General features: G+C 35.0%; 1 protein-coding gene across 1 annotated transcript; it reads right to left on the bottom strand.

The window, feature by feature from the left end:
• Positions 1 to 14,048: 14,048 nt before the first annotated feature.
• On the bottom strand, positions 14,049 to 23,345 carry LOC133318553 (mitogen-activated protein kinase kinase kinase NPK1-like). Its single transcript, XM_061520559.1, has 17 exons — positions 23,106 to 23,345; positions 22,982 to 23,023; positions 22,669 to 22,734; positions 22,462 to 22,572; positions 22,294 to 22,374; positions 22,128 to 22,205; positions 21,947 to 22,026; positions 18,093 to 18,177; positions 17,905 to 18,005; positions 17,704 to 17,743; positions 17,512 to 17,571; positions 17,375 to 17,421; positions 17,074 to 17,296; positions 16,751 to 16,987; positions 16,265 to 16,596; positions 16,112 to 16,179; positions 14,049 to 14,119 (listed from the first exon to the last, which is right to left on the bottom strand). The coding sequence occupies exons 1-17, from the start codon at positions 23,343 to 23,345 to the stop codon at positions 14,049 to 14,051; spliced, it is 1,962 nt and encodes a 653-aa protein (XP_061376543.1).
• Between the last annotated feature and the right edge of the window lie 2,012 nt (positions 23,346 to 25,357).

Below are 25,357 nucleotides of genomic sequence, written 5' to 3'. Positions count from 1 at the left end.
TTATTAAAAATTAATAATTAATTAATAAGTACAATCTAATAATTTTCAATAAAGTATAACCGTTAGATTAACGAAAATCAACGATGATTAAGTTGGTTGTAAGAGTAATAAACTTTTTTGGTGATAAGTATATTCTTCCCCTTAACATTTATCTTAATATATTCTTTCTTTAATCATTAATTTGTATATAAGTGATTGAGATGCTACTATATGATCTCATGGTTAGAAAAATTAATTTTCTAATGTAATTATAGGCTACATATTTTATTACCAATTATATTTTGTTATTTAGTTTATGAGAAAAGTATTTTTCCAGTCACTAGAAATAAAGTTAATAAGTTATATCCAGTGAGCTCAAAACGATGTCGTTTTAGATTATAAGATTAAAAAACTGTAATGATAAAGACTAATATAATCCTGCAATATATTAGAATTACAAAAATATTTTAATTTTCATCCCAAAACGATATCATTTTGAACTTACCGGAAATAACTTATCTTCGTTAACTAGAGAAATCTTTATTCTTAGTTTATTAAACAAATTCAGTGACCCAATTAAGGGAGCCTAACTCGATTCTTAAATGAGTAAGAACTAAATATTTGCCCAACTAGGTATAATAGAAGTTTAGTGGAACAATATGAAATTTCTTAGTGGAACAATATTTACTCAATTATTTTTTACAAAAACAAAAAGTGCTTCTCATTATAAATGAGTATTTGGATGTCATTTTATTTCAACATCAACCAATTCTATCGCCGTTGCCACTTCTATCACTATCGATAATAAATTTTGCTTTCATAATTTGTTTTCACATAATTTTTTTAGTAATTTTATATATGAAATTATTTTTTTAATTTTATCATCCAAATATTTTTTTATATATTATATTTAAATATAAAATTGTAAGGAAACAAAAATAATTTTAACTTTAAAAAATTATTCTAAAAAATAAAAAAATATTTTTTTCAAAAGCTCGTTCAAATAGTATTTTCTCTACTGCTGGTCGTAATCGCTGATTTGGGATTTTTCTTCTCTTTTATTTCATGTATACTTTGTAAATAAAAGAAAAAGGTTATCACACTGATAAGTGATGTGGGGGATGACAGTGCAGGTGGGTCGCACTCTCCTAATTACTCCCATCCATCCCACATTATGCACCGACCGACCTGTTGTACCTGTAGTTTAGGTCATGCTCGTGAGTCCGTACCCTCTTTTCATGTGCAGCAAACATGTAATAGTAATATTCAGCCGACATGAGCACCATTACTCGGAGAGTAGTAACATGTTACTCCCTCCAAAGTTTCTTAGATATAATGCTTTATTGTCTCTTGATCATTAAAGTATGCCTTTTTTTTTAAGCTAGCAAGTGATCATTAAAATATGTATGTAGTTAACAAGCCGTACCAAATGTCAACCTCCATTGCTAAATGTGTCAGTAACGCAGTACTTAAGCTCCCAAGTCCCAACTACTTAAACTATATCCGAGTACAATTAGTCTTATTTAAACTTTTTCGTTTAAGTACAGACACCTATTCAGCTATGGTCTGGTGTATGCCCGTAACAAGCACCCGCACTCATTTTCTTTTCGGTTGCAGAGTACTCATCTTTTTGGATTCCATGGCCCACTTACCTTTTCGGTCGAGTTAGGTTTCTTCTATTTTTATAACCCGATCGAAGAGACTTGCACATGAATGAAAATTAATCTCGAGTTGATTGGGATAATAATTATTCGGCTGACCAAAAAAAATTTCTCCAGAATTGAAACTCATGCTCCCTTTGACCGTTCGTTAGTACTCATTTGAGAATAAATCATCTCATCTCATGTGCTATTTAATATGATTATATCATGTGAAATAATTCTAACTATTTATAGATAAATCAATGGTGACAGAAATTGAGAAAGAAAAAATATGACAAGATCATCATAGTTGATTTAGCTATGAATGGTTAAGATTATTTCATATCACATATTCATATTAATTAATACACGAGAAGATCCGCTTCATACTCATCTTGTAATATAGGAGGGATACTAAACAACTTAGCAAGAACAAGTGCTTTTGTGTTGTCTAATTTTTTTTAGTATTTTGGTCATTATTGACTATATATTTAAGAGAGAGAAAAAAAAAATGATACACATGGGTGACCAACTTAGATTGGGCAAAAATTTGAACAAACAAATCAAAATGCTTTTGAGCAAGACTTGTCGCTTTGCCATAGGCATTAATAGTTTTGAGCTTTTCTATAATTTATTTCATAATTTATGATTTTTTAATAATTGTCAGTTTTTTTTATTTCTTTGATTCTGTGTGGGTGCACGTTGATTGTGCATTGTCTCCTTTGATTGTGCATAATCCCCTTTGAGTCTATTTGAGTTTTATTTTGATTTTATTTTTTCTATCTATTTAAAGCATTGAAAACCCAATTATTATTTGATTATTTTTGGTTAAATAAAATTTAGAAAAGAGAAATAATATTTTCTCCATATTTTTGTATTCGTTCTTTCTTTCTGTTTACCAACAGGCTACTGCTTCGACATTATTTGGTAATCAAACCTCTAGTTATCACGAAAATGATGAACAGAACAATGGTGTGCCAGGTCGAGGTGGCGACGGAAGAGGGCGTGGTAATGGCACCAACAGTGACGACGAGCAACCACACATCGACGCACAAGATGCTGAATTCGGGAGCTCAAACAATTGTCTGCCCTAATGCAGTTGGACGAGTTAGATGAAGTAAGGGAGTTGAAAGATCGTCTCATATGGAAGAAAGGAGCGAAAATCCATTTTGGAACCAAGAGCTACATGGACGAAGTTGACTTGGCAATCAATATTTTTTTTACCAATATTAGGATGAAGATTGAGATCTTGGAATTTGAGGGCACCATTCATTCAGATGAGTTTATCGGCAGATTACACACCATCGAAAGGGTCTTTGAAATCAAAGAATTGACAGTAGACCATAAGGTCAAACTAGTTACTATCAAACTAAGGAAGTATGCCTCAATTTGGTGGGAACATGTTAAAAAGTAACGAACCAGATAAGGGAAGTCGAATATCAAAAGTTGAGATAAGATGAAGAAATTGTGTATATAAATTTTTTTACTTATTCGCTACCGGTGAGAGGCATTTATTGGGTACCACAACCTCAAGCAGCGAGACTTGTCAGTTGAAAACTACACTGTTGAATTTGATTGCTCGTTACTTGGAAGGATTGTGAACTGAGATCGCAGATGTCTTATACCTACAACAATATTGGTTGTGTGAAGTTGTCTGTCGATTGACTTTGAAGGTAAAGGAACAATGTAAGAGAAAAAAAAGATACTTTCAAATTTCAACCTAGATTTTCTGACAAGAAGGAGCTATGAAAAGACTCTTTTTAACCCTAATCCCGCGAGTAAAAAAATATCAACCACTAATGAAATAGGAAAGATAGGCGATGTGGGAAAGAGGTGTAGACAGTGAGTTGCCTTATTTCACTTTACATTATAAGTGTAGATTACAAAGCCTAACATGTCATATTAGCCATGTCTTTAAATTAGGTTGAAAAATTCCAACTTTTTGAAAGAAATAAAAAAAGATTATTTTTCAAAATAAATTGCAAATATAATAACTTTCAATTTTTAACGAAGTTCTAAACTATGATATCTTGCAAAGCTCTAAAACTGCTGATGCCATTGATTAAAACCAAACACAAAATAAAGATAATTTGTGGGCTTCCGAATCCACGAAGTCATTAGATTTGATCTGATCCACAACGCGAAATACCAACCATTAATATTGTGCCATGTGTAAAAAGGAAATGACATAAGTGAATGAGTTGGGGAGTCCAATTGGAAGCACTTCGCAGTGGAGTTCAGGCTCTTAGCAAAAGAAACAGCTCGTTTTCTTGTTTGTTAAGTATCGGAAAAGCCTTTCGCACCAAAAGAAAAGATGATTAAAAAGAGAGGCTACTTGTTCCAACTATTGTGAGTTTGTATTAATCAATATTCCATCGGAGGGATGTTATCACATTTTTATTCGTTTGCATTAGTTTTTTCATTTCTTGGTTTGGTGAGATTGAAATGGATGAGCTTTTACTTTTCCACAAATGGACAATTCAATGAGTATTAATATGCAACTCTTGAATGAAAAACGCAATTCCATTCATAATTTTTAAGTGAAAAGAAAGTGTGTTATAATTGAACATCATAAAGATTGATTAGTATAAATGAATCAACTTAAAAAAAAAAAAAAATTGGCTTAAACTTTGATTTCTTGGAAAGGGGAAGAAAGATTGAGCTTTGAAAAGAAGAGATCTTTCCCCATTCTGCCATGGCGTCACCCAACAAAAGGAACAACCATTGTCATAAAAGCATTCCATCATCCTCCTTAGTTTAAAACCCTTAGACCCCACCACCACATTCACCCAACCATGGACACACAGCACACCCACTCAAAGGGGACACAAATGGAGAATTCAACTAAACTAGTCGTTAATTGGCTATGTATAACATCATGTCCTTCGTGAATTCATATATCCACAAAAGAAAGTGAAAACCCATATATATATGTGACCTATATCATCGGAGAACGTTCTATGTTCTTGACCATGTAATTTAAAACACATAAAAAGAATGCGAGTATCATAAATTGATTATTATATTTGTATCGTTTGAAAAAACCAAAACAAAAGTTTTGCTCCAAAATGAAAAGGTTTAGATCCTTTTTTGTCTGGCATGAATTTATAAGGCTTCTGTCTTTCACTAACAAAAATGGATAAGCTTGCGGCTATATGAGGGTGACGGGGCACTAATATTCATTTTTTCAAGAGAAACTATACGCATGCGTTTTATGCACACATGGCCATGCATTGGTATCGCTATAGTATAGAATCCTTCCTTTTGATCGTGGATAGAAAATTGTACTCACAAATCTTTTATGTACATGATTTTGATCCTTCCACGAACAAGCAATTGGACCACACCACACCGTGTCTTTGTCTCATCCGTTGCTTTCAAATTTCATTAATGACTTGGAGAGCGTTGGAGAATACAATATACCCCAAATCTATTTAGTCCATAAGAAAAAAACAGCTGAAAACCTTGCAACAATAAAATTAAAGAAAGGACCAAAAGAGACAACTTTCAATTGTAACCATAACTGCACAATATAAGAATCTCGTGTGTGTGTGGGTGTGTCTCTCTCTCTATATATATATATATGATTCTATGGCTTTACTTGTCTTCAAAGAACTATATATGATGTATATGACATAAAATATGTAGCAAAATGAAGATATTTTTTGCGTTGAAAGGAGGCGGGAGCTAGACAGAGATAACAAGTAAAGTTTCTTCTATTTCCTTAGCGGCATGTTATTTAAAATATTACATTTTAAGATGTTAAATTATAGTTAAGAATTGTGTTGAAGTGCATACCTACCAATTAACATTTGACATCTTTGCTTAATATGCGCTGGTCGAAGAGATTAAGAAGTTGCCGTTAGAAACCCAAGGTCAAAAATTTGATCATTGGATAAATATTTTTGGAAACCTTTAACCTTCATCACATTGAGTCGAAATTATGAAAGTAATATATATATTCATATTTATTAAAAAAAAAAATTAAAAACCTTTAAGTAAACCTACATCTAAGACCATATCCAAAAGATTTTGAGATGATTGTGTTCTGTCTATTTTATTTCATTCTTTTTTATGAATTTTACTTCTGTGAAAAATAATAAAGCAATTTGAGTTGTATCTATTAGTAATGTTCTTAAAATGATCGAGGAGTTTGACACGGGAGAGTTTTTTTTATTCGGAAATTACGATTTCCGAGAATGTAATGAGAATTGATTTTTCCAAGAATGTAACCAAAAATTTATATGGTAGGCCAAAATATTTCTGAAAATGTTGAATTAATTTTTCTGATGTTATGTTTGGTTAATTGTAAAATATTATTAGAAATGTGAATCGAATTTACAAAATTAACCATTCAAGTGCTCAAAACTCACCACCAAACCCAGACAATTTAATTCAAAGTACTCCGTTAAATACAGTATCAAGTCCTTCAAAACGAAATTTAACTATGCATGAAACTGTTAGGAGAAGATCACCTTTGATCTTATCCTTTAGCAACTAAGTCCTAGTTTTTAGCAAGAATAGTTTGTTATTATTCCATGTATAGTTTGTTGAACAGTATACTTTATTCTAGTTGATCCTCCTTGATTCTGTATAACCGACTTGTGTATATATTGGCTATCAGCCATTTCATTAAATATAACAACATATTCAAATCCTCTTAGTTTTCTATATAGTATCAGTTTGAAGGTATCGATCCACTTTCCCAATGGCTGATTCTGATTCAGATTCTTCCGCTGTCAATATCAATGCTAATGACAAGCGTCCCAACCCATTCAATTTTTCTGCATCACAAACAGCAGCTGCAACACCTATAGTGTCCAACCAAAACTCGATTCCCAACCTGAGTCCTGAGCTTCTACAGCAAATTGCCAACATGGTTGTTTCCTCCACTACACCGTCTGCTAACACTACATCCCTTTCTGGTAATCACACTCTGCCTTCTACCTGGTTGGTGGATAGTGGCGCTTCTCAACACATGACAGGGAACCTCCATTTAATCTCCAATGTTACATCTATTCCACCCACTACAATAGGTTTACCTGATGGTGATCAACTTGTTTCCAATCACAGTGGCAGTCTCAAGTTGACATCTCATATTTCTCTTCAGAATGTGTTATATGTTCCCAAATTACAATGCAACCTCATATCAGTTGCTCAATTACTTGCTGATACAAATTGCATCATTTCTTTTACTCACAATGGCTGTGAATTGCAGGACCCCATAACGAGGATCAAGACTGGACTGGGTAGATTGCAAGCTGGTGTTTATGTGCATGACTCATCCAACAACAAATCCATCTCTACTGCATGTGCGGCTCACACTCAACAGAATGCAGATGTTTGGCACCGTCGATTGGGTCACCCTTCATTTCAGTTTTTAAGCTTTCTTCCTTTTGTTACAGTGAATAAAAATAGGGGTCATTCTCCTTCAGTTTGTGACATTTGCCTACGCGCACAACAAACTCGTACTGTATTCCCTATTAGCATTAATAAAACTACTGCATGCTTTGATCTTATTCACTGCGATATCTGGGGTCCATATCAAACTACCTCTCTAACCGGTGCAAGATATTTTTTAACAATTGTGGATGATTATAGCAGAAACGTCTGGGTTTATTTAATGACCACCAAGTCTGAAACGTTCCAATACTTAACTCGATTTCTTCTCATGGTACGTAATCAGTTTAATACCATGGTCAAAATAATACGCTCCGACAATGGATCAGAATTTTGTGCTCATAATCTCCGCAAGATTTATTCCGATATGGGAATTATACATCAAACATCATGTGTAGACACACCACAGCAGAATGGTCGTGTTGAACGGAAACATAGACATATTTTGAATGTTGCAAGAGCATTACGCTTTCAAGCTAGTCTTCCTATCGAGTTTTGGGGTGAATGTGTTCTAACTGCGGTACCTTTAATCAATAGAACCCCCACTCCTCTTCTCCAAGGAAAAACACCATATGAATGTCTTTTCAACCGCACACCCAGCTATGATCATATTCGCATATTCGGATGTCTTTGCCATGCTCATCCACGTCCCAAACCGTTGGACAAGTTTGCAGCTCGATCAACTCGGTGTCTGTTCCTGGGATATCCTTTTGGCAAAAAGGGTTGGAGGCTTTATAACCTTGAAACACATACTGTTTTTGTATCCAAAGACGTGGTATTTGAAGAGAACACCTTTCCTTTTGCACCAACCACAGTCATTCCTACCACTGATATTCCTCACGACCCAAACCCCCATATCACCCGAACCAACCCTTGCTCCACAAAGCCCATCCTTTGATTCCCAAGTTGTTACCAACCCTGTCCCTTTAATTGAAGACACTCTCCCTGTTGAACAGGCTCAGCCCGAATCTGCCCCTACTGTCTCCAATGAGCTTTCTATCCGACAAGAACAGCCCCCAGAAGCCACACATCCATCTGCACCTTTGGGACGTGGTCACCGTTCTCGCCGTCCTCCATCATATCTCCAAGATTTCGAATGCTCCAAAGTCATCGCACATAATCCACTAGCTTCTTCTACTTCTTCCAGTCCTTCCTCAGGTATGGCTTATCCTATTGCTAACTTTGTTTCTTGTTCTAGATTCTCTCCCAAACATCAACAATTCCTTGCTGCCATTTCTTCTGGTGTTGAACCAAAAACATTCAAGGATGCTGTAACTGATGAAAGGTGGCGTGTAGCAATGCGAAAAGAAATAGATGCCCTTGAACAAAATCACACGTGGGAACTCACTTCTTTGCCACCAGGAAAACGTGCCATTCCATGCAAGTGGGTATACCGCATTAAATACAACTCAAATGGTACAGTGGAGAGATTCAAAGCACGGTTGGACATTGTCGGTAACAATCAAATAGCTGGAGAAGAATACTTCGATACATATGCTCCTGTAGCCAAAATGGTGAGTGTCCGAACACTTCTTGCGGTAGCTGCTGCCAAATCATGGCACCTATACCAGTTGGATGTTACGAATGCCTTTCTACACGGAGACCTTACCGAAGAAGTTTACATGTGCGTTCCACAAGGTTTCAATCATCACAAACCACATCAAGTATGTCGCTTACGTAAATCTCTCTACGGTTTGCGGCAGTCCCCTCGCAATTGGTTTGCTAAGTTGCGGTCTTCCATTGAATCATATGGCTTCATCCAATCCAAGGCAGATTACACCCTATTCACCTTACACAAAGATGGCCACTTTGTTGCTCTTCTCATCTACGTTGATGACATTATTCTAACGGGCGACAATGATGCCTTATGCACCGATGTCAAGGTCTTTCTCCAGTCATGCTTTCACATCAAGGATTTGGGGATTTTTAAATATTTTCTTGGCATCGAAATAGCTCACGGTCCATCAGGTCTTTTTCTGAGCCAACGAAAGTACGCTCTCGACATATTGGAAGACGCTGGTCTCCTTGCGTGCAAACCATGTGCCTTCCCTCTCGAAACAAATCATAAGCTTGCAGTTACAGAAAGTCCTCCATTCTCGGATCCCGCACGTTATAGAAGACTCATAGGACGTTTAGTTTACTTGACAATTACGAGACCTGAGTTAAGTTACTCCGTCCATGTTCTTTCCCAGTTCATGCAAAATCCTACTATTGCTCAATATGATGCTGTCATCCGCGTTTTAAGGTACATCAAAACTGATCCTGGCCAAGGTTTACTCCTTCGATCCAACAATGATCTCCTTCTTCGTGGATATTCTGATTCGGATTGGGCTAGCTGTCCACTCACCCGTCGATCAGTTACTGGTTATTTTATCATGTTGGGTACTTCTCCTATCTCTTGGAAAACAAAGAAGCAACCCACAGTGTCTCGCTCCTCCGCTGAAGCTGAGTATCGTTCAATGGTAGCAGCTACAGCTGAGTTGTTATGGATCAAATCGTTTCTGGACTCGCTTGATGTTCCACATTCACACCCTATGCAGTTGCACTGTGATAACCAATCTGCCATGCAAATAGCTGCTAATCCAGTTTTCCACGAACGTACCAAACATATAGAGATTGATTGTCATTTTGTACGCGATCATGTTCTCAGCAATACAATCACTACTACCTATGTTCGTACAGATCAGCAACTCGCAGACATATTTACCAAACCGCTTGGCATGAAGCAATTCAGTTTTCTTCGCAGCAAGTTGGGCATTTCGTCACTTCATGCTCCAACTTGAGGGGGCGTGTTAGGAGAAGATCACCTTTGATCTTATCCTTTAGCAACTAAGTCCTAGTTTTTAGCAAGAATAGTTTGTTATTATTCTATGTATAGTTTGTTGAACAGTATATTTTATTCTAGTTGATCCTCCTTGATTCTGTATAACCGACTTGTGTATATATTGGCTATCAGCCATTTCATTAAATATAACAACATATTCAAATCCTCTTAGTTTTCTATAGAAACGTCTTTTTTTTATTTCTCTAATACCCCTCTCTCCGTTGTTTACCTTCAATTTGAGGACCATAAAGTAGAAGTCCCCCAATTTTTCACAGATGCCATCGTAAATAAGCCACAATCCAGAGTGTATAGAAGTGCGAGCTCCTTGTCATTAGCACACCACCAAAATGAGTCACCAGCACACGACCAAAATGCTTTATGATGTGCTGGGTCGAAACTCCATTGATGCAAGGAACAGAAAGAGAGCGAGGGGAGGGGGTAATTTTGTCCCAAAAAGTTTCAAAAAAATTTCCAAATTTTCCCATCGAGTGGGATTCCAAAAATACCGTCCTCTAGTTGATATTTTGGTTTAGAAAATGGGTTTTATTAATCTCATTTTAAATAAGATAAGTTATCTCATGTCATAGAGAAAAATTTGTGGGCTCCACCACCTGAAAAAAAAAAAGAAAAAAAAAATGTGGCACAGTTATCAAAAGGTGTGTAAGAGAAAAATTTACCACATGTAACATAAGAGTAATTTTTTCCTTAAAAAATACATAAAAAAATAGAATCCCGAAAAATCACTTTCCCCCTGCCAAACACCCCAACTTATTGAACTCAGGAATCAATATAGACTAATCTTTCATAATTATTATATTTTATAGTAAATTCCATTTATATAAACATATGAATCTCTCACATGCTTTAGACTTAACTCTTTCACCATATATGAAATTATCGCAGATATAACATAAAATCATTGAAAACTCATTATTTACCAATTTAAATTTTTGGGTGAATTAATTATTTTACATGGTATCAAGTGTAATGTCCGGCCGCTTCAAGAATCAATGATTATCCCCACATACTAACACGAGACGTTTCAGTGTGCTTTTTCCCCACTCGCACACTTCTTGAGAAAACTTACCAGGAGGTCACCCATCCTAGAATTGCCCCAAGTCAAGCACGCTTAACTATGGAGTTCTTCCGTTCCGGGCTACCGAAAAATAGATGCATAGTACCAATTAATTCTTATAAGCTATCACAAACTGTGCAGTCTCTCATACCTGCACAGTCTTTGGAATCCCTCTTTTTCGGTTGTCGATTCGATTCATTCGTACATGTAACCCGCTTGAAGACTGTCAGGAGCCGCTCCTTGTCCATGCCCTTTCGCACCGGCGATCACTTCCCGCCTTCGTTAGCGCTTGAGATGTTACATCAGAGCCATTATAATTACAAATTCACAAACTCGATTCTCAATGCCACACTTTCTAGTAGAATTAAATTAATACAAGATAGAATAAAAAATGAATTTGTACAATATGCATGTTTCAAACACCAAAACACTCATTTATAAAGAGGGTGTTTTAGAAAAATATAATATAAAAATATTAAAAATCTATCACTTATCGGCCTAACCTGACTTAACCTTTAGGTTGAATCTGTTGTTTACAACCACTCTTAGAATTGAAAGCCCAAAGTTTTTTTTTATATATATTTTTTGTTTCTTCTGGTCTCCCACTGAAAGTAACAAGTTTTTCATCTTTATTAGCGTTGATTTCTCTCTTCCTATCCTGAAATGATATTTTCATGCATCTTTTTCATAATCATGTTGATCCCCCAGAATCCAAGTCTTCCACGTTAGGAGCTACCTAAGAGAAAAGACATGGCCATCTGGCCTCATTCAGCACAAACATCTTTTCATTCGCTTTGGCCTGTTCTTATAATTCAAAATTCAGCCCCTCGTTCCCAAAGTTTTGCCTTCCAATCATATTCTTTCATTGTTGGGGTCTGAAAACTTTTTTTTTTTTGGAGTTACTCAACCCTAATTATTCCTTTTTGAGACGAGTTGGCTCCCTCCGGTATCCTGGTGAAAACTTTGATTAAAACAGTGTAATTAAAAGATAACAGGAAAAAAAGTGCATCTTTTGTTATTTTTTTGACCTCAGCAACCAATATGGAAAGAAAAAGATCACCGCCGTTTATTCTGGGGAACAAAAAGAATTTGTTAGGATTCTTTTATGATATTTTTTCATGGAAAATCAAGGCAAGCAGGGTCCAATGGCCCAAATTGTGCTTAATTTGGGAAGCACATTGACAAATCAAATGGTAACTCGCAAGTAACATATGGCAATTCAAACCTGGAAGGGTAGCTCACTTGTCAAGTGAGTATTCAAGGGATTGCTTTGCTTAAGGGTTCAAACCTTGGCTAAAGTAATTTCTTGGAATTTCTTGAGGACAAGAGGAAAATCATATCCTCTTCGAAAGGGGATTACTCTCACTCTTCCTCCGATAATAGTGGTCCATTACACTCTTTCCTTCGAGAATGAGTTAGCTTTAGGGCAGTATTCCGAGGGTTAAAGTGATTGGAGGAGATTGAGTGAAGATACCTCCAAGTTACTTATCAAAAAAAAAAAAACATGGCAATTGCTTACAGTGAGAAATATATGATTGTCAAAGAGCGTGTAGCACATTCTCACGTTTTGTCCTTCCTTACAGTGAGCATGGGAACAACTTAAGTGGCAGGAAGTTATCTTTCTCTGTCTCCATTTGATTTACAGAATTGTCATAGCTAGGAATCCCCTTTGCGTAAAATGCAGCTAACTATGCCTACAACCAATTGCATTCAAAGTCCAATGAAATGACACCCCTTTGTGTTTTAAACGTGAACTAAATGCACTTGTGCCAAGTTCCTACATTCCACCCCCTTTCCTTGGTTAACAGCTAGGTGGTGTCAGGGAATTTTTCCTCCCTGATTTATGTCTAAAGCAATGGTTTTCATATAATTTTCAGAAATGTGACACTTGGCCATCTACATGAGCATAGATGCTGCTAATCGGAACGTCAAATGCATTCAAAGTGACATCCCTTTATGTTTTAAGCGTGAAAATGCATTTGATTTTGCAAAAGATTTAATTTTGATCCAACCATTCACACTCTCACTCAAACATAAGTCACAAAGAGCAAAAATATCACTCTTTTAACAATTTGTCACATGATTAAGTAGTAGTTTTACTCTAGTATAAACTATTATGTGCTGTATCCAAAAAAAAAATTATATTCTATGTCAAATACTTATATTTCAAGTAGCTTCCCTGGTTTTATAAAAGCCCACAGCTTGTAAAGAAAAGAATGAAGCCCACAGCTGCCGTTATTTTGCACTTCGGAGACATTTTACCTAATTTTCATCTTGTTGTTATTGGAATATTCAAATGTGATAAAGTCTCACATTAGTTGGTAATAAGCTAAGTGAAATTCATGTAAGTGACAATAATTTAAGATTTTGGGTTGAAATATAATGTTAAACTCATTTGCTTCCTAGCCTACCTAACTCTAATATCAGAGTTAAGTTTCACTCAGCAATGTAAATTTTACACTTAAGGAGAAATTGTTAGAATATTCAAATGTAATGAGTCTCACATTAATTGATAATTTATGAATTGAAAGAACACATGAACTCTAATGCTCGACGACATATATGAATATGAGTTAAACCATTCCTAATGCTAACCATTACAATACCTGAATACCAATCCACAAAGTGGCCCTCTTTACAGGACATACATCAGTTAACCAATTCCTAATGCTGACCATTACAATACCAACCCGCAAAGGGGTCCATCTAGCCAAAATAAATGAGAAGCACGCATAAAAAGCTGTTTATGCTCGACTGAGTACACCATGTGCATATTAATTTTCTTTGCTTCTTTCTATTAAGATGATATATTTATATATTAACTCGGTACACTATATGCATATCCCGCAATATTACATGAAATTGACAAAACATTCAAAGAGGGAAGAAATATAATATACTGCTTATTTTACATTTTCCTATTGAAACAATATTTCTAACTCTTTGTTGCAACATCTAATTTGATGACTTTGCAAGGTTACTGGGCGTGGTACGCTTTTGCACTTTGTATCAATAATGATGTTACATACATGACAACTTCACCAAAGCAAGCACAGTTCTTCCTTCTCCCTGTAGGAAAATGTCAAGATGAATAGAAAATTAGTAGCCTGGAAAAGCAAAGAGTAAGCGATCAATCTCCATAAAAATTGGGATCCTTTGGGGATGTTATCTTCCCTCCTAATCCTGCCTGGCGCATCATCTCTGCAATATACATTTACCATCATCAGGTTTCCAGAAAATACTACATTTTAAAATTCATATTAACTCTTACAAAAATAAAGAGAGAAATTAAGAAAGGCATGACAAATTACAAGTCATGGTTCTTAAACTGCTTTAAATTCAGAAATATGCTCATCTAGTTCAAGATAAAACGTATTGTCAGCAAAATTTAGCAAAGACACATGTGCTTTGCAGTGCGTTTCAAATAGAACATCTGAATTTTCTTTTTTTAGCAAATCAAAAGAAAGAAAATAAGTCCAGAAGATCCTTTTCTAGTAATAAAGAAGGCACCTGCTTTAACCCTTTTTGCAAATTACCTCTCTGTTTTAATTTTGGCAATTTACTTGCTTGAAGTTTTTTAAGTCCTTCATTATTTTTCCCCAAATTTTTATTATTACGATAACCAAGTTTCGTACAAGGAATCATTTGGTTAGAAAAAAGAAAAAACAAACATAATTATGAGTTTGCCAGTACTAAAGTATAAAAGATGAATCAAAATAGTAAACGGCTAAATGCTTAAAGTTCTGGGCAATTTGCTAAAACTAAAACTTTAGGGAGTAATTTACTGTAAGTGTAAAATTAAAGCGAGTAACTTGTAATTGACATAAAAAGAATAAATGCTGAAGAAAAGTTGCATTAGTAATTAAAGATCCATTTATAGTATATTAAAAAGTTGTAAGGTTTGTGCAAGGTGAGTATCATCCAAGGTTTGTGCATTAGTAATTAAAGATCCATTTATAGTATATTAACAAGTTGGAAGGTTTGTGCAAGGTGAGCAACACCCAATGATGTTTGCACATCTAGGAGGAATACAAACCAAAAATGTAATCAGTTCCAAACTCCCACCTGCACTCCAGCTGATGGATTGGTTCTTTAACGAAATTGAATATTTCAGATATTCTGTACTCTAATATTTCCCCTTCAGTTCAACTGTCCAAAATTTTCAAAAACTAGTTTAAACTGAAAACTTATTGTATTAGGACTGGCCTTTAGGCTAAAAGGTAAACGCCCTATAATAAGAAAGTCAAACTCTCAATTGAGAATTTCATAGGGCCAAGTTCATTTGGTATGGACATGAATTTTGTAATCTCTTCCAATTTCTTTTCAACATTTCCAATGCCTGCCCCATTCTTTGCTGAGAAGAGATAAAGAAAGTTCTTCAGGTTTATTTTCTAATCTGTCATTGGAGCTAAGTAAGGGTGCACAAAAAAACCAAAAGAACTAAACTATTTTGTGAACTGAATTGCACTCACTTAAAAGAACTACTTTTCATGAAACCAGTTCATGAATCGAATTTAAAGCCCGAACTAGTTTTATTTTTCTTCTCTTCTTTTCATTTATTTTTCTTTTTTCCTCTTTATTTCTCTTCTCTTATTTATTTATTTTCTATTTTTAATTTTCTTTATTTCTTTAGTTTCTTTTTCTTTTTTCTCTTATGTATTTTTCTCTCTTATTTATCTTTATTTTTAATTTTTATTACTTTTTTTAACTTCTAGTATCATTTATATATTTTTAATCTTTTTTTCCTTCAATTTTTTTTTACTTTTCATTTGAGTTCAGAACTGATTTTAAAAATAAATTTTGAACTGATTCAAAACCAATACAAAACTGATTCTAAACTGAACTGATTTGAAAAAATAAACTAGTTCAGTTCTCCAAACAGATCTTTTTTTTTTTTTGGTTCAGTTCAATTCGGTAAAAAAAAATCGAACGAACTTAACTGTGCACAGTGCACACCCCTAGAGCTAGCTCAATGATAGCTCATCATGCAGCTGACCAAATAGCAGGAAAGAAATATAGACTCTTTTAAGACAATTTTAGTATTTACATAAATATGTTATAAGCATGGGGATCTAGTATTTGTAAACCCCCCTAAGGCTATTCTAAATGGACAAATAAATATACCAGTCCTCATACCTGCAGAAAAACAAGGCATTACATTTTTGCAATTGTCAGAGAAAACGAAAAACTCACCTCGCTTCCATTCAAGTTCTTCAACAAGTTCTTCTTTCCATTTCCTTTGTCTCTCAGAAAAGCTTGAGCTGCAGGTGAAAAACATTGTCTTTAATTTCGGTATGCAGGTAGATTAAATAAAGGTGCAGCCACTGTCAAGCACCAGATACATACCTAACACTAAAAGATTCCAGCTCAGTATCGTGAAGAGTCTCCTTTGATTCATTGAGCTCAGATGGTTGAATTTCCTGCAAAGGTCGACTGTGAGCACTACTAAGCTTTGATTGATATTTGTTGTGACTCCCAAGGCTTGCAACATTGGCACTGCCAGCGATTGAGATTCGTCTCCAAGCCTCACTTGGAGACCTGCCTTTTGATGTTAAATTGGAGACATCGGAAACAATTTTACTCTGTGCAACTGCAACAGGTGCAGGAGCAATGGCTGCATTTGATATGCCAAAGAATTCTTCATAAAGAGGTGTTTGGAGTTTCTTCAGTTCGAAGGCCTAATGTGATTCATTAAAGAAAAACAATTGTTTTTAATTTTAACCATGCCAGATTTAAAGAAAAAGGCAAACAAAATAAAAATAATGACCATCTAATAATACTATATTGAAATTTGAAAGTCAATAAATATATGGTCTCATACAAAAATAGAACCTTATCATCTAGGAAAGCTCTAATTTTGAACTCTGTGACTTCATCATCCTCTTCAGCTCCTAGAGGCTCACTTGAAAATGAGAATTCATTCTCCGCCTTCTTAGATGGTTCGTGACTTCTCATAATTTTCCCAATAGTTTGATCCGGAGACAAGTTCGTTATGCTTTTCTCCAAATTTAGATTTTCATCAAACTTGCAAGGCCAGTCATCCACAGGTTCGCACATAGGAGTGAAACTCTATTCCAGCGAATATATCAGCCCAGTGTTAAACAAACACTCTTGAAACATCTAAAACAGTGGAAGAATGAAAACAAACTTGGCACCTTTATATCATCAGAAGCAAATAGAGATTTAGATTTTACTGATGAAACAACCGAAAAAGCATCTTTATCATCCATCTGACACATGTCATCATCATAGTTGTCTGCTCCCTGGTAGGAACCTGCTTTTAGAAAATTTGAATGATATACAGTCGAGAACCGTAAGTTATCCATCCGACAGACATCCTTAAGGCCCGTGCAGGTTGATCTCCGGACAGAATCCAAACTGCAGAACCAATATGGTACCCTAAGTTAATCCTCCAAATCCATGAGAAGTTCCACAAACAACGGATGATATACTTACAAGTTTCTAGAGTTCATCCCATATGTTGCCATCTGATTGCAAGAGTCCTGACAGCGGAAAAATAAACAGTTCATAAAAAGTAAGAAAAGTTATGCTCTATGTTTCCATCATATAAATTAACAATGGGGGACACTAACCCTGATTGAACTGCGTAACATTGAATGAGATTCCAGATACTCACAGGTGATGAATGGATGCTGCAGATAATAGAAAGAATCACTAGAGATTATCAAGGAAAAACTAAGCCAAGTTAAAAAAGCAAACGAATTTGAATGTACATCATAATTTAAAGCTAAGTTGGCTGAATAGGAGAAAAATGTGCAAAATACCAGTAACAAGTCTGACGCAGAAGGCCTTAAATTTGGTTCCCTGCCACCATAAATTGATGGTTTTAAAACTCAAATTATCTTATATTAACACCCTCAACCTAAATGTCAAACTGGATCACTGGCCTTTTCAAAAACAAATGCAGTCAGAATAAAATAGAGACATCATAAAAAAAGAATGGTAAAAGCATAATATATACGTACTTCCGGAAGCATTTAAGCAAAAAGTCCTTGGCCTCAGCAGACAGATGTTCAGGTATGGGTGGATGAGATTTAGTTGTCCCAATGTAGTAAAGAGCCGAAATCTGAAAGAAAGAGAAATTTAAGCAAAAACATTTCAAAGAACCAAATCAGAGAGAGAGAGATCAACTTAAGAGGCTTCAAGCACGTACCTCGTGGGGATACTGTTGACTCCACGGAGGCTTTCCTGTGGCCATCTCTATCACAGTGCATGCAACACTCCATATATCAGTAGAGCTAAGAAATCACAAGTTAGATGCAATCCCAAGAATCGTTTATATCTCTAATAAAATCTAAAGACCCAAATGAAGGAAAATAGGCCCATCAGTTTGTCCACTATTAAATGATAGGGTTTAAAGCACAATCACAAATTCCATCAAATAGATAAACTGAAGTTTACGAGAAATTATCAAACATTATTCCTTATGTAGCATAGTTCAGGTTTTTCGATAATTAAAACAGGACTGACGAAACTTATTCCTACAATCAACATTTACAAGTTTGATTCTTATCCATTTGCCGGGCTTTTACCATGATTCCCCAACAATTTCAGTAAAAATAGCGCAAGACAATTTCACACATTGACTCAAATGTTTTTGTTTTCCTCAAAAATTCATGTCCAATAAAAAAAAAAAAAACTTCTAAACACATATTTCGTGAGTCAGACAATTTTAAAAAAACTCGAATCGTTACATATGGAAGTTTAGTCCTGAATGTAGATCCTTAAATAGGTTATGCAGTGATTAGAGGTGGCGTTGGATGTTCATGGTGGGGAGGGTATGGAACATTAAGCCGCAAGTTAAGGCCAGTATCAGGCTTTATTTACTCCCTCTCACTTCACGCAAAAAGCAGAGAAAATACTCTTCTAAAGGAAATTCTTCCACACTCTGTATGGTCTCTCTTACAAGCTTGCTTTGTCTCTTCTTTTTTCTCTTGCTTTTAACCAAAATAACTTCAAAGATATGCCCTAGGACTTGAGAAAAACGTGAGAATTATGGGATCTATTCCATTAGAAATGATTACATTTTTCCATTGGGAAATGATATTTACCAAAGAGATAGACACGCTTAACTTAGGTCTATTGAATAGGAAAAAAAATTAATTTATTGCTTTTTTAATAAACAATTATGCAAATGTAGTTGTTTTGAAACTATTTATGCAGGTATAGCAGTCAAATACGTCCCATGGGGTGTGACCCAGTGGAGAGAGACATGCTCATGTGGGGCGTGAGTCATACAAGAGACACGCCCAACAGGGGCATGAGTGGTTTGGAGAGAGACACTCCCCATTTGAGCGTGACCCAGGAGAGAGACACTTCCCATTGGGGAGAGAGACACTTCCCATTGGGGCGTGTTTCACCAGGTGCTGCCACGTGTCACAAGAGTCGACAATTTGACCGTAAAACTTTGGAAGTCCATAACTTTTGACTCGAGTGTCCGAATTAGGTATTTTTTTTATTCCACATAACTTTTCGAGATCTACGTAATAACACCTCATTTGGCATATTTTGTCTGTCACAAAAAAATTGAATTTACAACAATGATACCATTAGAACGTTTGAACCCAAATTAATAAGAAAGTTTAAAAGATAGGAGAAGGTTATAATTACTACCTCTTTATTAATTTGGGTTTTAACCTTCTCCTTTCTCCTAATTAAAAAGTGGTTTTCTCTTTATTAATTTGGGTTTAAACGTTCTTATTGTATCATTGTTGTAAATTCAAATTTTTTTTGTGACAGACAAAATATGCCAAATGAGGTGTTATTACGTAGATCTCGAAAAGTTATGTGGAATAAAAAAAAATTACCTAATTCGAACACTCGAGTCAAAAGTTATGGACTTCCAAAGTTTTACGGTCAAACTGTTGACTTCTGTGCCACGTGGCAGCACCTGGTAAAACACGCCCCAATGGGGAGTGTCTCTCTCCTGGGTCACGCCCAAATGAGAAGTGTCTCTCTCCAACCGGTCACGCCCATGTGGGGCGTGTTTGACTGCTATACCTGCATAAAAAGTTTCAAAACGACTACATTTGCGTAATTATTTATCAAAAAAGCAATATATTAATTTTTTTTTTGCCCTGTTGAATAGGCTTATTAAAGCATGTGAAATGTAACAAGGGTAGAGGTACATATTGCTAGAATGGTACGAGGGAGCTCAAAACTCTTTTGCAAGGGATACTTCCACTAATGGGTCAAATCATAAACCAAAATAAGTGGGTTGATACCACATAACAATTCAAAATCTTAAGACTGCAAGTCTTTTGACTTATACGGTTCTCACTTTATTCATTTCTAACCGATGTGGGGTTGTTACGAAGTTCAAAATTTCCCTGATTCAAAGAAAATGTATTGAAAAGGGAAAGAAAAAAAAACATTGTTATTAATTGCGGCCATGCTATAGCGGTAGAACCCCTATAGCCAAGTCCACAAAAATTACTCAAAATTAAAGACATTCATAATTAATTTTATTGTCACTTTGATTCCAAACAAGGATTCAAAGAACATAAATTCATTAAAAAGAACTAAATTAACAAAACATAGTTATTAATTGCGGCCATGCTATAGCGGTAGAACCCCTATAGCCAAGTCCACAAAAATTACTCAAAATTAAAGACATTCATAATTAATTTTATTGTCACTTTGATTCCAAACAAGGATTCAAAGAACATAAATTCATTAAAAAGAACTAAATTAACAAAATTCAAGGACCATAAGGAATGAGCTAAATATTGTCAAATACGAATTTCCATAGTCTATTTCAAATGCAAGGAAGGAATTATTCAAAATCATCATTGCCACCATCTTCTAAGTAGTTTTCTTCATCCTCACTTTCACTGGTACTAAAGTTGTATATTTGTTCCTCCTCTTCTTTCATCACCACCTTCACTTTCCACACCCTCTTTTTCCTTTCCCCTCATCACCACCATGTTGAATTGTAGAATACATCCAAGTGGGAGTGTTATAAAATATTATGGATGACCCTTCACATGGTTCATAACATGTTACTCTTTGTTTTTTGTTTTTCATGACCCTTGATGTATTCTACAACCATCACACTGATGGTGTGTTGAATTGTAGAATACATCCAAGGGGGAGTGCTGTAAAATGTTATGGATGACCTTTTACATGGTTCATAATAGATGACTCTTTGTTTTTCATGACCTTTGATGTATTCTACAACCATCACACTAATGGTGTGTTGAATTGTAATTATTCTCCTAATTATGTTTAGAGTCCTGTATAAGGACGTATCTTAGATGGAAAAAGTAATATTTGGTAATACATAATATAATAATATTTCATTACCTTCAAGAGTTCATATTTGTTCTTATCTTATTCTTCCTTCAATTTTCTTTCTACACTTTATTTTCCTTTCTTTCATATTTCACTTTATCTTATATTCTTCATCAAATTCACAAAAAATTTTACTTATATTATATTTATAAATATTAAAATTTATATAATTTTTAGTTTTTTAAATAATTAAAATTTTGATAAAGAAAAAAGTTTGGCCCTAAATTATAGGACTTTAAGGATTAGGGCTAAAAAAGACCCTACCACAAAAATGTCCTACCACAAAAATGCACTAATGGGTTAGGGCCAAATATAAGACTTTGCGAGCTGACTCGCAGGCTTCAGCCCATTTTGACACCTCTATCAGAAACAGAAAAGTTCTCGGTCCTTAAATACATAGAATTGAAGGGCAAAAGAAAGAATATGAGGACAAGCTCACGTAACCTACCACATTCATTAACCCCCTTAAGTCTATCTTTCTATTTCTAATTTCCAAATATTATAACGAATTGAAGTTTGTAATTGTTGTGACATAACAGTGCAGACCTCAATATAAATACAAATACAATCTGAAAATTTTCCTATAACAACCATATCATACGAAATCCTTAAAGTATTTCCACTAAGGAACTTTATTGTGACAAATGAACCTTCAGGAGTACTTGATCTGGCCACTGTGGTCCTTTTTTTTTATAATAGTAGTTATACACTTACATTGTATGTCCTGTCTGTAAAATTACTTCAGGAGACATCCAATGCGGGGTACCCTTTATTGACTTCGCAGCATTTATAGCCTGTGTATCATTCCACATACTTCATATGTCATGGCCACAAACAAAGTTACACAAGAAGCTTGCGAGAGCAAAATGAAATAACAACATCAACAATGTCATACCAGTTCAACAACTTTCTTGGATGCACCGAAGTCTGCAAGTTTGATGCAGCCTTTGTTATCAACTAGAATGTTTGCACCCTATATACAGCAATGCATCGACCAATATGAGAGAGAGAGAGGGACCAAGACAGAGAGCCTTTTAAAATTAAAAATAAAAGCATAGTACCTTAATATCCCTGTGAATAATGCCATTATTATGAAGGTATTCAAGGCCCAGTAAAAGCTGTTTTGTATACATTTTTATAACCTGTTAAAAAAGAGTTGAACATAAAGCAGCAAAAGAATTACAACCCATTAGAGTCTTTATGCGTTTCATAAAGTTAAAAACACTTACGGACTCGGGGAAGGATCCGAATTTCCCCAAGAGTGATGAGATAGATCCACCAGGTACAAACTCCAGAAGAATATTTAAGGAATCCTCCTCTCTAGCAATTCCCAAGTATCTCTATAATAAATAACAAAGAAAAGGGGGGAACTGATTATTTTATATAGCAGCAAGCATTCAAAATCACTCAAACTCACATAATAAGACTATACTCACTACAATATTTGGATGCTTGAGATTCTTGAGAAGCTTCACTTCTTCTTCGAGCTCCCGAATATTTGCCTGATTCAATGAGGTAGAAAGAGATTTGTCATATCAACATAATACACTGCCAGCTTACATGAAATAAGAATAGTACTGCTTCTTTATATATAGGACAGGAACTGGTGCATTATCACTTAAGTCACAAAATGACCGATAAAAAAGCACTTTCAAGAAGCTCAACAGAGAAACCAAAACATGAGAATCTAAGCCATAAATTAGGAAACTAGTACTAGAAAATCACATAAAATTAAAATCCTATCTATACCTGCGTATTCTCGTCGGAAGCGCTACCAGGAGCGATCAAAACCTAAAAAAAGCAAGAAACAAGAAGCAAAAGGTTCAACAATTCGCAAACACTCGAAGAGAAAAGAAAAGGCGATGAAATAGACCTGTTTGATAGCAATAAGCTCCCCGGAGTCAAGGTTCATGCCCATGTAGACGCGACCGAAGGCACCGGAACCAATCAACTCGCCTTTGCGCCACCGGATGGGAGGGGCGGGAAGTGGCGGAGGAAGAGGCTTGAGGCCTAATCGCGATTTTCGAATGGCAGAGCCAATCTTGTCGGCGATTCCATCGTCCCTTTGTCTGAAAACAAAGGATCGACGAACGGAGCCGAAAAACTCTTGCATCTGAGAGAGAGAGAGAGAGAGGCTTGTGGTTATGGGCAGGGTTTGGTGTTCATTTGGGAAAAGAATGTGCAAATGCAAAATTTGAAGGAGGGAAAAGGAACCACATGATGAGCTTTTCAAAATGATGTTTGTGCTTCCTAACCTAACGGTTGTTTATTTTCACTTTTGACTTGGACGAGCATGAGTGGCCCCACTATTTTAAAGTTATTTTTTTAATTTTTTTTTCTTTTGCCATTAATGGCCTTTTCCATGACAATGTATTAGGGGTGTTCGCGGTCTGGATTGGATCGGTTTTGGAAGCAAAAATCATCTGATCCAATCCCTTCGGTTTGATCATGTAATCATCCATTCGGTTTGGATTTTTTTTCAAATCCGATCCGATCCAATCCAATTTTTTTCGGTTTGGATTGGATCGGTTTTCGGTTTTTTTAAAATCCTAAAATTTGTTTCATGATTATTGTGCAAATAACATCTTTTGTATATATTGACTTTGTAATTTTATTTTTTTTAAATACAAAAGCATCATTAGACGATAATATAGTTTTTTCTTTTTTGGACAATGAGATATGAAGCTCTACACAAATTAAATTTTGTTAATGAGATGTGACTAGGTTTTTTCTTGGGTTTAGTTGATGGTTAATGGATCTTTGGTTTAGAAATTTTTGGGCTATGATTGAAAAAAAACTCAAGTAGGTAGAGAGAAATTAATATATTGGATCGGTTTGGATTGGATCGGTTTTTATTAACCCATCCGAAAACCGATCCAATCCAATTAAAATTTTCGATTTTTTCGGTTTTTGATTTTTTGGTTTTCGGTTATCGATTTTTCGGTTCGGTTATTGCGGTTTGAATCGGTTTGGATCGGTTGATGAACACCCCTACTCAGTAGAAAAAAATTAGATATTAAAATGGTCTTCCTTTTTTTTCAGTGAAGGTCTTCCTTTAATAAGATTTAAGTAATGAAATCTATTCAATACATACACTAAATAATCACGCCATTTAACAAGGAGGAATGAATACGACGAGTGGAAATTTTTGTCATATATCAACAATAACAATTGGTTCAGGTGAAAATGATTTTATTTTTCTTAAAAGATCTCGAGTTTAAAGGGAGTATTTGGTATTGGAGAAATTTTTTATTATTGGAAAAAAAAAATTTGGAATATGATGAGAAATTTTTGTGCCCGGGTAAGTTACAAAAAGGTGTTTGGTAGGCGAAAAATTTGCCGAAAAAGTTAGGTTATTTTTACTAATGCTTTGTTTGGTTGATGATGAAATATTGATGGGAATATGTAATAAAATTACAAAATTATCTAGACTTTTTCAGACAATTTGTACTTGATATAGATTTTTTGAGGGCATTTTGTCTACAAATAGTAAAAGGTGTTTCTCCATTCTTGGATTTAAAAAATACCCCACTTCAAATGACCATTTTTTTTCCATTGCCTAGTTCAAAACAAAAGTCATGGGAAGAAAAATATACCGATTTTTTATAACTTCAAGACATACCAAACATGGTTAACATATTTTGCCTACCCTACTTTTTCAACATTCCTATTAAATTCTCTATACCAAACACCCCATAAGGTAGTGTTTGGTATAGGTTTTTCGAAAATATTCTCAGTCATTCATCGTTGGTAAATGTTGTTGTCCTTGTTTGATAGAGGATTTTATAAATTTAGCCTACAAACTCATGTGCCTATCAAACATCAACCATGTGAAAAAGAGAACAAATGCACTCTTCAACCTTGCCAATTGCAATATGGTATTTGTAGAAAGCTATGCAAATGGAAAAAAGTGGACTTGTATAGTGAATTTTTTACCCTCGTTGGACAGTACATGTGTGGACTTTCAAAAAGTGGACAATACATGGTGACTTTCAAAAATTTGGAACCATGCTTCTAGTTCTTTTACCTTCAAAATAATAATAATAAAGGTTATTTTTGTCATTTCAACCTATTTTTTCATCACTCTTTTTACTTCAACCAAACACAAACTCATAAAATTTAATC

The sequence above is a fragment of the Gastrolobium bilobum genome, unplaced genomic scaffold, assembly GCF_033153095.1.
Source record: "Gastrolobium bilobum isolate Gb01-03AN ecotype WA unplaced genomic scaffold, APGP_CSIRO_Gbil_v1 utg889, whole genome shotgun sequence".
Taxonomy (NCBI): domain Eukaryota; kingdom Viridiplantae; phylum Streptophyta; class Magnoliopsida; order Fabales; family Fabaceae; genus Gastrolobium; species Gastrolobium bilobum.
The sequence above is the reverse complement of the archived record's forward strand: the minus strand, read 5'-3'. Positions and strand labels throughout refer to the sequence as shown.

Bases quoted from the DNA above. Each gene is read 5' to 3' on its own strand.
- LOC133318553 (XM_061520559.1), bottom strand. From the start codon at position 23,345: ATGCAAGAGTTTTTCGGCTCCGTTCGTCGATCCTTTGTTTTCAGACAA. The intron at 17,297-17,374 runs GTAAGTATATCA...TTGGTTCTGCAG, and splicing joins GGGATGAACTCTAGAAACTT to TTTGGATTCTGTCCGGAGAT. The intron at 16,180-16,264 runs GTATGTATCTGG...TTTCACCTGCAG, and splicing joins CTGGAATCTTTTAGTGTTAG to CTCAAGCTTTTCTGAGAGAC.